General features: G+C 27.6%; 1 protein-coding gene across 1 annotated transcript; it reads left to right on the forward strand.

Moving 5' to 3' along the window:
- The first annotated feature begins 9,230 nt into the window (after positions 1-9,230).
- On the forward strand, positions 9,231-12,422 carry LOC137620977 (DNA polymerase delta catalytic subunit-like). Its single transcript, XM_068351418.1, is given in 4 exon segments — positions 9,231-9,392; positions 9,430-12,252; positions 12,254-12,385; positions 12,387-12,422. Coding segments are annotated over 4 exon segments (3,153 nt in total).
- The last annotated feature ends 932 nt before the right edge of the window (positions 12,423-13,354 follow it).

Below are 13,354 nucleotides of genomic sequence, written 5' to 3' on the forward strand. Positions count from 1 at the left end.
TCTGTTATCTATTTAAAATCTAAACATATATAAATAATGAATATCGATAATACTTATTGTAACGAATTCAAAAGTTTGTATACGGATATAATAGAAATTAGAGATCTATCCAATTATATAAATATTCAAATCTTTAATTATATATTTTATTTTGATGAAATAGTCATTCCTTGGGAAATGAAGAGTAATATAAATTTATCAAAATTAACAACTAATCAAATTGATCGATTATACTTTATTGATTTCGATTCAAACTACCTAAACGACAATAATGACGTACGGTACAAAGAGACTAATTAAATATTGTCTTTCCGGTCAAAATATATTGATAATTTAAACCTTTATATAAATTTGAATGTTAATACTATTGAAAAAGTTTTAAGTCATGATTATCCGCTTATATGTGGTAAAATGTTTATAACACCCCACTTTAATACATTTGCTAATATTTTTTCGTCAAATAATAATAGTTATTGTTGGAATTGGGAAATTCATCATAATACAAAAACAATTTAAGAATTCCTGGATGAAAATGAACGAGAGTTGTTTAAAAGGCCCCAAACGTTAGAATATCTATGTCTTCTTCAATTGTCACATGAAAATATTTGGCTTTTACCGAAAAATTTAAAAGAAAATATCAATAGATTAATTCAAATTAACCATATAATTAAAAATTTTAATACTAGCAAATGTAAAAACATGATGGATTTTGTTGTATTTTAATAATGATATTTATTAACATTTAGTATCTAAAATATATGTCATTTATGCAATTTCTTAAAATATATATATGTGTGTGTGTTTTATTATACATCATTTAATAATTTTTCTTCGTCTATTTATTAATTAACACACTTCAATTAATTTTTTTGGAGTGCCCGTATAATGTTAATCATATAACTACTGTTTGGTTTATATTTATCTGGGCGTTCCCTAATAATATCAGAAATTTCGTTTGATGATGAAGAAGCATCTAATTTTACTTAGTAAATATTCTTATCGATCATCTTTTTGACCTGATTTTTTGGTTGTAAAGATCCACATAAAGAAATCCCTTTACACGTCTCTCCTTGAAAAAATATAAAGTAATCATATAAATAAGAAGCTATGGAATTTCTTAAGTCTTGAATAATTTTCATTCTATCTTCTGCTATAAATGCATTTGTTTGAATATCAATAATAACCATAGGTTTGGGTTTTGGGATAACGCAACGATTTTTAGTTTTATATAAATTACATTCAACTAAAAATATGTAATCTTTTAATATATAAACTATATTATCGGGAATACAGTGCTCATAAGATTCACTCATCATTGCATTGTTTATAACAAATTGATAAGTGTAAAATTTTAATGTAGCGGGAATACCATTAAATTTCATGAATATATTAGATTTTTTTATTGTGGTTTCATTAATTACATGGTGCGGTTTACTCGATGCAGATATGTAGTTATCTAATACATTATTAATTTTGTTTACATTTTTAGAAACAGAAGCATTCAATCTCCAACACATAGCAAAATAAGTCAATATATCAGAAGTTTGTTTATTCACATAACTTTCTTCGTAATCTAAAATGAATGGATAGGATTGTGTATAATTATCGGGTTGTACTCGCTGATATAATTTTATGGGGCCTTGTTCAATATAAACTGTCTTTATAGCAAAGTTATTACATTCTAAGAAGGAAGCTAAACCTATGATACTGTTATTATTTACCAATATAATGAAACAAGGTTCTTTATACACGGGACCCTCATCGTTTATATATAACATTTCACGAGTCAATATATTTCGTACAAAAGTTTCCTTTTTTTCTCTCATTTTCTTATATTGAATATTATACGTTTTTTTTTTTTTGGATTGATACACAAACGATAATTATCAAATAGGATTTCTATTTCTCGTCTATAGAACGTCATACACGAAAGATCATTACACGACCCCTTAAATTTTTTTATTAATAATGGGTGGTTCTCATTAATAAATCTTCTATATTCTCTTTCTTGTGATACCATCATCATTGTTTGTTCATTTTCTCTAACAATCAAATTCATTTTATCTTCTTCATTCATCTCTACCAATATAACATCAAAGGTTAAAATTACCTGTTTTAATAATTTTCTTTCAGTCAATAGTTTTTCATTTTCTAATTTTGATACTTTATAAAAATATCCATTATTACATTTCATGGAAAATTTATGTGCCGCATACGCTGACAATATTTTTATTCCCAGGTCCGTTAATGTATTATTATTGCTAAATAAAACAAACCCCAAAATCTCTGGAGTTACCAAGCTAAAGTTGTAAACATATTCTTTCCTCATTGTTATATTTTTGTTTGAAATATAACAAGGTATGTATATAACATGTACCACAAATATATATTTCTTATTTAAAATATTTAGTTTCAGATACCCATTCTTGATGTACAAGGAAATAGCATTCAAAAATATGTCCACAAATAAAAGGTGGGATAAATTTATAACTATTACAAAAATGAACTGTATTATAAAGAATTCTATAAGGTAATATTGTGTTAGTTGAGGGGGGGTTAACTAATAGTCTTTCGTTTAACAGTGGTGGGGATGGTTTGGCGGGATATTTATTATGATTGCAAACAACAGGAAGATTTATTATTTTATCATATCTACACACTGGACAAATTTTATTATAAGAAAAATAACGAGATAAACAAAATGGGTGGAACTTGTGACCACATTCTGTTATAAAATACTTTTTCATGTCATCTAAACAAATTGGACAACTTTCTATTTTTCCTTCTATTTCCCCATTGGTTACCCATTCACTATCTTGTTTATCACTTAAACCCCACAAAGCACGACGGATTGATTCTTCGTTTGGGGACATTGGAAAATCATATGTTGTCAAAATGTATTCACATGGAAATATAAACACTGGCCACGTTTCCATATTGGTTGGGCGTTCTATTGTCCCATCCAAATATGAACCATATATTCGTGTTAAATTGGGAATGAACGATGATGATACTGATTTGATAATTTGTAATCCTGTAGCATTATTATAAAGAAACATCATGTCAGCCGTATTAAATATGCTGGAATTACCAAATAAACTCGTGGGTGAGCTATGAAACAAAGACATTAAAAGCCTGGCAACATCGTTGCGTTTTAAGAGTAATGCTAGTTGTAGTGCCGTCAAATTTCCATCGCGTTGTCTAATTTCTATATCTGGAAGCAACATAAGCGGATTTCTATCTTGCCAATCTTTCAATATTAATAGTAACTTTTTATTACCCTTTGCTGTAGCAATCCTATGAAATATTGTTTGATTTAATGTGGAAGATTTTAGAAAACAAGAGGCCCCAGCTTTTAATAAAAGTTGAAAATAATTTGTTTTTTTAACACAACAGGCTGTCATAATGGGAGTTAGCCCATCTAAACCAGGAACATTCAAATTATTTTTTATATGGATTAGTTTTGATATTTGATAAAAATTACTAACCTCATTTTAATACAATATTGCAATAAAGTTAATCCTTCCAGTATCACTGGCGTTTTTGGTAACCACGTATGATATTTATTCAATAGTTTCTCAATTCCAATAACTTTATTACTTGAAAATACTGCTAAATGTTTTATAATTCCTGGACTAAAATTCCCATCTTCTAATACGTGGCTGAATAATCTCCAATGCTCGTTCCATATGGCCACCTTACCCATTTCAAGGGTGGTGGTTGGCATTTTGTTCGAATTTAAATACATACACAACCACTTATTTTCAGAAAAATATTCAAAACTATCAACTATATCTTCTTTGTTTTCACAAATAAGAGGTGCCAAATTTCCTTCATGAATAACATTTTCGACCAACATTTCTAACACAGCAGAGCAATGATCAAAATTATTTTGATTTGTTTGGGAAAATATTGGTAACCAATTAGTAATAACCTGCTCAAAATTTGCATCTGATAAATGTCCCAAAAAGGCTAAAAAGGATGTCTTTGTTTTTGGATCAATATCTATCTGTGTAGTAACATCTATAAGGCCACGCATTAATGCCCCATTTACTTTCAAAAAATTACAATCACGAGTTCCAGCTAAAATACAAGGCCCTATGACATGAAAAAATCCATCAATCATCCACTCTAAACAAAATGCTATTGGATTTAAAATTGGCTCAAAACATCCAATAATAGCGGGTAATTTCAATTTACGTATTTTATACATTAATCGCTCTATTAGCTCATAACATAAATTGACATCATAAAATACGCGATGGGGATTAATATACGATTCTGTTATGTTAAGTCTGTTTATACGAAACCTAACCTCCCACGAGTGTCTAAAAAAATAATTGTATAATAAACCTTGATAACAATGAGAAAGGTTGTCTAATGTTTTAGCAATAACCAAAGGGGAAAATGTATCAAATAATATATGAAAATTAATTTTTTGGTTCAAGGAATTTGTATCTATTTGTTCTTTACCAATTTGTTGACAAAAATGATCAATTACTGCGGGCATGAATATATTTGCCATTTCATGTGGCATGATTTTAGCTATAGAAATAAATAACAGAAATATTGGTTTTCCTTCTGTATCTTTCGTGTTAGTGTCTATTGATTCTAGATATTGTTCCCCATTTGTAAATTTACCTCCATCAGTTACTGCCCACGTTGCAATTTGTTCAATAAGAGATAAAATTTGTACTGAAAACAAATTTTCGATACATTCCGAACATCCACTTGAAGCGTTCATAATATTATCACAAAATTTAGAATATATAACAAGACGATGGTATTCTGTTGATGGGTACAAACGCGAATCCCATATTCCATATAATTGAGTTTTATTTGACATATTTTCTTTTTTAGTTGATTATTAAAATAATTGGCCAACTGACCCAAGTGTTTTATGTATCCACTTTATAAATATATAATATATATATAAAAACATTTTTTGGTTTCAGTTTCTACCATTTTTATGAGTATTATTAACAATATTAATTTATGGGTCATCTTCTTCTGGTTCATCTTTTTGTAAAATATATTCCATTTCTGCGTGACAAACCAGGTGATAAAAATAAGGGATGTATGGAATAGGTACTATGTCAGAATATAACATTTTCATTATTCCTTTTGTATTTCTTACATTAAAATACAATATATTCTTATTTACTTTATTTGTATATTCTCTGAAAAATTCTTGGAATAAATAAGGAGACATTATATGAATCCCATCCTCCAAAAAAACACCATAAAATAACGTTTTCCAATCATCATCTTTTGAGAGAAGGGAAGGAATCATTAGAGATATATTTAAGGAGGGGTCTTGCCCCATAATTATGTAACTTCTCTTATAATCAATGATGTTATTATTAAATACTAAATATAAATTTATAAAATGTTGATTGGTTTTAAACAGGACAGTTATAATACTCGTGTCTCGTTCGTTTTCCTCTAATATATAATAGATTTTGTTAATACTACCATAATTTAAAAAATCCTCTTTGTTTTTGTTTTCTAACATACGTTTTGGTATATTTATAGGACATACGTAAAATCTGTTTATACCTAATATTACTGTATTGTAGGTTTTTTCTTCAAATATTTTTTTAAAACGTTCAGTAATATGATGTGGTGTTGTATTGAATTCGTATACATATGATTTTTCTGCCATTTTTTAATTAAATTTAAAAAATGTCAACGTATATTGATGGGATATTTTATTCCCCAACGAGACCTAATATGGGCGTTGTTGATAAAATAAATGAATTTATGAACCAAAACGAAAAAAATATCCTCATAATAGAAGAAGAGAAAAGTTTATTAAACAATAAGAAAAAAAATATAATAAATAGTTTTTCTTCGAATAATATAAATAAAATATATTTCAATCACAAAGAAGGTAAACAATTCGATATAATAGGACAATTGAGAATCAATCAAGAAAACAAGGATAATAATTCCTCACGTTATTATTATTTTATATTAAATTATGATGACGCCAATAATGTTATAAATTTATATATAATAATCAATCCAAGTGTTTTTCTGCCCTTCGTTTTATCAACTTACAATATACCAGACCCCAAAGATTCAATTTATACATCAGTAGTCATGAGCGGTGAATTGGTATATCATCCTAAAGATATAGAGTTCTATCATGACAAAATTGTTAATACTCTAACAAATAAAACCCACATTGATTTGGAAAATATAAAATATGATGAAATAATTTCAAATTTAGCAGAAAATTTTAAAAAGGTTATTAAAAGTTATTTGAGGATTAAGTATAAAGGGTTTTGCAAATTGGAATAAATACTTATTATACTCTTCTTCTTCTTTGTTGCCATCATCATCATAATAATAATGGGAAATTATTCATTAGAAGAAATATATGTCGACGATGAAAAATTCTATAGACTTAAAATAAAACAGTTTCCAAGAAATAATAATAATAATTATAATAATAATGATAATAATAAGAAAAATAATCATTACAAGAACAACAAAACAAATGATTTTTCGTCGGCTACCCAGAAATGTAAAAATATTTTACATATGCACAACAACACAAAAAATGATAATAATGATATTAATAATGATACTAGAAATGTATATTGTCCTTTTCATGAACATTTTAAGACTTCTTACTCAAAATCAGGAAAATTATACGAAAAAAACCACTTGTACATATGTTTCTCCAACAATTGTATTTTACCCAAAAATAAAAACGGAAATTGTGTTATATCTACCATCAAATTTTTAGAATTATATTCCAAATTAAATTTGTCTAATATCAATTAATTCACAATAAGGAATGAAAACTACTATTTTTTCTGAATATAATTTTAATAAACAAGGTGAAATCGGTAGTTTGCTCTTTGAATTATGATCAATGTCGGCAATTTTAATATTAGAATAATTTATGATTTCGACGTCCTTTTCAAAATTAACAATTTGTTTTTTTTGTTCCACTGTTGTAGTCATAATACTCGTACATAGAATCTAATTGCATAAAAGTCTCTCCATTTTCGGTTATTATTTTTGACATATCATGTGAAGGTGAATATTTCATCTCAGTTAACAATTTTGCTTCTTTTTCCCGTGAATAGTTATTATCTGTTGGCATGTTTAAGATTTTTTCTGAAACTTTTTCCCTTGTCTACCAAATTCAAAATTAAATTTATTATCGTTTCCGGATTCTGTAGTTTATCAAATGTTTTGTAAAAAATTTTATTTTTGTATAAATTTTTTAAGTAATCTAATTTTCTGTGACATATATTTTGAGTATATATGACATCCGTTGAATCATCGTCCTTTTTGTCTAATAAAACGAGAAAGGCTTTTCGAAATTCGTGATCACACATTTCAGATAACTCTTCTTCTTTGGGATGATAAATTAATTTATTATCATTCAAAAAGAAATACAAATCTTGTGGCATAATATGAATCATGAAATCAAGAGTAAATTCATTTTCATTAGAAAACACCGATACATTATGATATGAATGATCAGAATATTGATTTGATATAGGCGATGCAAAATAAAAACCAATAGGAGGATATAATTCATCAAAAGGGTTTTTAAATAAGTGTTTTTGTAATAAATTACAGAAAAGTCCTACATAGATTATAAATATAACCCACAATAATATTTCAGAAATAATCATACTTTGTTTTTTTTTTAATATTAAAAAAATGTTTTCCTTTTGTTGTTATTGTTATCCAAAAAATAACAACAATGATATCAACACTACAACATATAATCATTATTTTCATACCACACCCCGAAATAATAATAATCCTTCTTATAAAAACAAAAAAACATTGATATTAATAATAAATAACCAAAAAGTAATAAAGAAAAGAAAGATTTTAAAGGACATAGATGAAAATCTTGGTTTATATATAAACATTTCTAAAAAAAAACAATAAACAATTATTTCTAGAGGACTTGGAAAAATACCTGAATTGTAACTATATTAATAATTTCATTGTTATAATTTTTCTAGATCCTAAAACGTGGTTAGATGATTATATGTTATTTGTGTCCCTTTTAGAAATTTTTAGAAAACAACAAGAAAATAATACTAATTCGAAGCTTTTTTTCCTGTCCTTTATCATTTCTAATAATTCTCTTCATTCTAAATATTCTGTAACCGAACAACACAGGCAGAGGCTAGTTGAGTTAAGTCGTCTAAATTCGGATACTTATTCTAACATTTCTTATGCAAAATGTTGTTTTAACGCAAATTTAATAGATGAAATAATAAATAATATTAATATTCAATTTAATACTTTGCTATCATTCGGGCGTATTAATTTTTCTAATTTAATGTTTACACGTACGAATGATGATATTAATGAAATCGACAATGATAATATTTTATTATGTTTTCATGAAAATCATGAAATATCTACCGAAAGGATTATTTTTTAAGGGATACTTTTTTTTCATCAAACATTTGATTATTAATATAAGGTATAACTTTGTGATCCACCCGCATAACAAAATCATCTTTATTTTGTATTATCAACCTTTTCACCTCTTTCAAACCATTCAATTCTTTTGTCGCTATTGAATGTTTTTTTAACAAATATTGGTAAATTGTAATCTCGGAACACGACCCGAACGATCCACGTTCAAATTCGTTTTTTAATTCGTCTTTTTCATCGTCTAAATTGACCGCATTATAAAGTGGAGGTATTTTACCCTTATCATAAATTTCTTCTGTGGTGATGAAAACACCAATTATACTTTTTACGTCTTGGTAAATATCTTCTTTATAAATTTCTTTTAAAAATATATTAATAAATCCATAAACACTCATCATGAAATAATTGCCAGATGAGCCGACTTCAGGAAAAATAGCGAATTCTTTCAAATTTATCACATCAGTTATACAATAAATAATAATTTTTTCAAATTTGTGGCCATGTTTTTTTATATTATATGTCATCCGTGAGGCCAAGTCTTTGGGTTTTAACATATAATAGGTAATACTATCAATATCATCTATGTTTTGTTCTTCTTGTAAACATTTTTTATTAAAAAGGAATGCATAATATGTTGCCATTTTTTAGTATAACAAAAAAGGTACCCAATTTACAAATTTAATATAAATTTATTTTCCAGGTAATTTAAAAGATATTTATATATATATAAGCCGTTTATTTTTAAACGGCTTTACATGAAATTGGTATTACGTCTAATAGTTTTTCATAAGATATAATTCAAAATGAGTTGTAAAATAAGCAAATTGCGGCAATTTTTTGAAAATGGTGATAATAAAAATAGGTTCCTCCAAGAATGGAATAGGCCAGCAGCACCATTATCAACTCCCAATACAAATAAATTGTGTTTTCAGCAGATGGATATTGATTATTATATTGGTTATCCGGTAAGAAAAAAAGGAATGTGGTGGTTATAATATGCAGCAGCAGCAGCAGCAGGTACCCATAATAAGATTATTTGGATTAAATGATATAGGGAATACTATTTGTTGTAATGTATTTGGATTTTTTCCTTATATATATGTTTCTGGGAATTTATTAGATTCACAAAAACAAGTTTCATATTCAGACCAAATAAAAAGGGCTCTGAATCGAAAAATCTACTTGAATGAAACAAAAGATCAAATTAGATTAAAGGAATACGTATTAAGTGTAGATAGGGTGTTTAAACAAAGTATATATGGATATCAAGAAAAAAAATCATCGTCATCATTGTGTTTTTTTAAAGTTACTGTGGCTTTACCAAAATTAATATCTATAGCTAAAATTATTCTTGAAAATGGGTTAGTGATAGATAAACATCCCACTCACTTTCGGGTTTACGAATCAAATGTTGATTTCACACTTAGATTTATGACAGATGCTCAGATGCCTGGTTGTTGTTGGATCGAGTTACCTATTGGTGAGTGGGAAATAAAAAATAATGAGACAAATTTTAAAAATACTACTTGTCAATTAGAGGTTAACGTTTTTGAGTGGGAAAAAATAATTATTTATGAACCCGAAGGAGAATGGGCGTCTATTGCCCCACTCAGAATATTATCTTTTGATATTGAGTGTGGGGGAAGACGGGGAATATTTCCAGAACCCGAAATAGATCTGGTCATACAAATTGGAAATGTTGTTACGCGGCACGGAGAGACTGAGCCATTCATAAGTGTTGTTTTTACTTTGAATAGTTGTGCTCCCATTGTAGGCTCTAAAATTTTTTCATTTCAGGAAGAAAAAGAAATGTTAGAAAATTGGTCAAAATTCCTATTGTTTATTGACCCCGATATCATTACTGGATATAATATTAATAATTTTGATTTACCATATTTACTTAACCGCGCCAAGCATTTAAACTTGCCAGTATTTGCTCATTTAGGAAGGGTAAAAGGAATAAAATCTACAATATTAGATACCATAACCCAAAACAAACAAACAGGAAAAAGAAATAACAAAATCATTAACATAGATGGACGGTGTTTAATGGACCTTTTAACAATAATACTAAAAGAACACAAACTTCGGTCATATACTTTAAATTCTGTATCTTATCATTTTCTTAACGAACAAAAAGAAGATGTTCATCATTCTATAATTTCTGAATTACAAAATGGTAATGATCAGACTAGAAAAAGACTGGCTGAATATTGTTTAAAAGATTCTATTCTTCCTTTAAAATTATTGAATAAATTGATGTGTGTAGTCAATTATATAGAAGTGGCACGCGTAACGGGCATTCCTTTATCATATGTTATAAATAGAGGACAACAGATTAAAATTTTTCCACAAATACTAAGAAAAGCCAAAGAACAGAATTTAGTATTACCGGTGTTTGATAAAAAGGAGAGTTTTGAATATGAAGGAGCTACAGTTATTGAACCAAAAAGAGGATATTATAACGTTCCAATCGTTACTTTAGACTTTGTATCATTATATCCATCGATAATGATAGCACATAATCTGTGTTATACAACCTTTATTGATAAAAGATATATTAATCAAATGGCTTTGAAAACTGACGATTATATCATTACACCTTCTAATAATTATTTTGTAAAATGTCATAAGCGCAAGGGATTAATTCCAGAAATTTTAGAATCCTTTTTAATTGCTCGTAATAAGGCGAAAATTGCATTAAAAAACGAAGAAGATCCATGGAAAAAGAAAGTCTTTGATGGTAGACAACTGGCATATAAAATATTGGCTAATTCTGTTTATGGTTTTACGGGCGCACAAATTGGTAAATTGCCGTGTTTAGATATATCACAAAGTGTTACGGCGTTTGGAAGAACGATGATTTCTCTTACCAAAAACAAGATTGAAGAAAAATATAACAATGCTATAGTTATATATGGTGATACCGATTCTGTTATGATTAATTTTGGAGTTGAAACTTTAGAAGAGGCCATAAATTTGGGCAAGGAGGCGGCAAATCATGTGACTCAGTCTTTTATCAAGCCAATCAAACTTGATTTTGAAAAAATATATTTCCCTTACTTGCTTATTAACAAAAAAAGATATGCTGGTCTTTATTATACAAATGCTAATACTTATGATAAAATAGATTGCAAGGGGCTAGAAACAATTCGTAGAGACAATTGCCCACTCGTGGCTAAGGTCATAAATACTTGTCTGAAAAAAATCTTAATTGATAGAAACCCAATAGAAGCCCTTAATTTTGTCAAACAAACCATATCAAAATTACTTTGTAATGAGATTGACATCTCTCAATTAGTTATTACAAAGGAGTTAACAAAAAAAGCAGAAGAATATAAAGGAAAGCAAATTCACAATGAGCTAGCCATCAAATTAAGAAAAAGAGATGCCGGTAGTGCTCCAAAACTTGGCGATAGAATTCCATACGTTATTATATGTGGATTTAAAAAAAGTCCTATTTATGAAAGGGCTGAAGATCCAATATATGTATTAGAAAATAATATTCCATTAGATTATGATTATTATTTAAAACATCAATTAAGTAAGCCACTTATTAGAATATTTGAACCTATTCTCGGTGATAAAACCGAATCTTATATATTAATAGGAGAGCATACACAAAAAAAGAGTTTACCAATAAGTAGAGTAGGACCATTAAGTCAATTTTTTCTAATACATCCAACTTGTATAAATTGTAAAATTCCTTTATTAAAAAGAAAAATAGTACCCGATGATGTAGAATATAACGCTTTATGTAATAATTGTAAAGTACACGAAACAGATTTGTATACACACCACATTGAAAAATTAGCTACACTCGAAAAAAAAATTTAATCAATTTTGGACTGAATGTCAAAGGTGTCAAGGATCATTAATTAAAGAAGTTATATGCAGTAATCGTGACTGTCCTATTTTTTATATGCGTAAAAAGACAGAAATAGATTTTTTTGGTCAAAAAAAAAATTATCGATCGTTTTGGCTTGCCACAATAGGTTATAAATATTATTATTATTTCCCAAAAATATTTCATATAAATGGTAATGCTCTTGGTATTATATAGTCATATTACTACACACCCAGAAGAAATAATTATAATGGAGGAAAATATTCTAAAAGTCAGCTTTAAGTTAATTTCAGACAATGCTAAATGTCCTACTAAAGGATCAACGGGGGCGGCTTGTTATGACTTATATAGTGCTCAAAAGGAAAATATTCCTGTCGGTCAACGAATTGCCATTGATAATGGCATATGTATGAAATTTCCTTCCAAAATACACGGAGAGATTAAATGTAGGTCTGGCATAGCTCTGAATAATTATGTAGATGTTGTTGCGGGAATGATATATTCGGATTATAATGGACCTATAAAAGTGGTCTTGCATAATTCTCATCCAAATAATTCTTTTGAAATAAATATTGGGGATAGAATTGCCCAAATAAAATTTTTTTCGGGAATTGATATCTGTTTAGTTGAAAACATCAAAAATGAAAAATGGGAAATAGAATCTTGTAGGGGCAATAAAGGATTTGGACCTTCTGGTAAATAAATAAAAAAAATAATGTCTTTCTGGTAGTTTTATATTTTATATAATCAATCAATTAAGTATATAAGTAATAATGAATAAAAGTATTACACTGAATTCTTTAACTTTTTTTATATACATATACCATTAAAATAGAATTAGTTATCAATGAGTATCATGAAAAAATTAGGCAAAATAAAAACAAAAACACTGGAAAATAAATTAAGAGATTATCTAGAAGGTGAATTGCTGAATCAAAATCTTATTGATGTTGATAAATTATCAATTACCCCAAAAGATTTTGCCCATATTTTTGCAAATGAGTGTAAAAATATTAATGAAAATTCACACCTTCCCTCCATTATTCAATCATGCATTCATAGAATAATAGAAAACAATAT

Source organism: Palaemon carinicauda, chromosome 27, assembly GCF_036898095.1.
Source record: "Palaemon carinicauda isolate YSFRI2023 chromosome 27, ASM3689809v2, whole genome shotgun sequence".
NCBI lineage: Eukaryota > Metazoa > Arthropoda > Malacostraca > Decapoda > Palaemonidae > Palaemon > Palaemon carinicauda.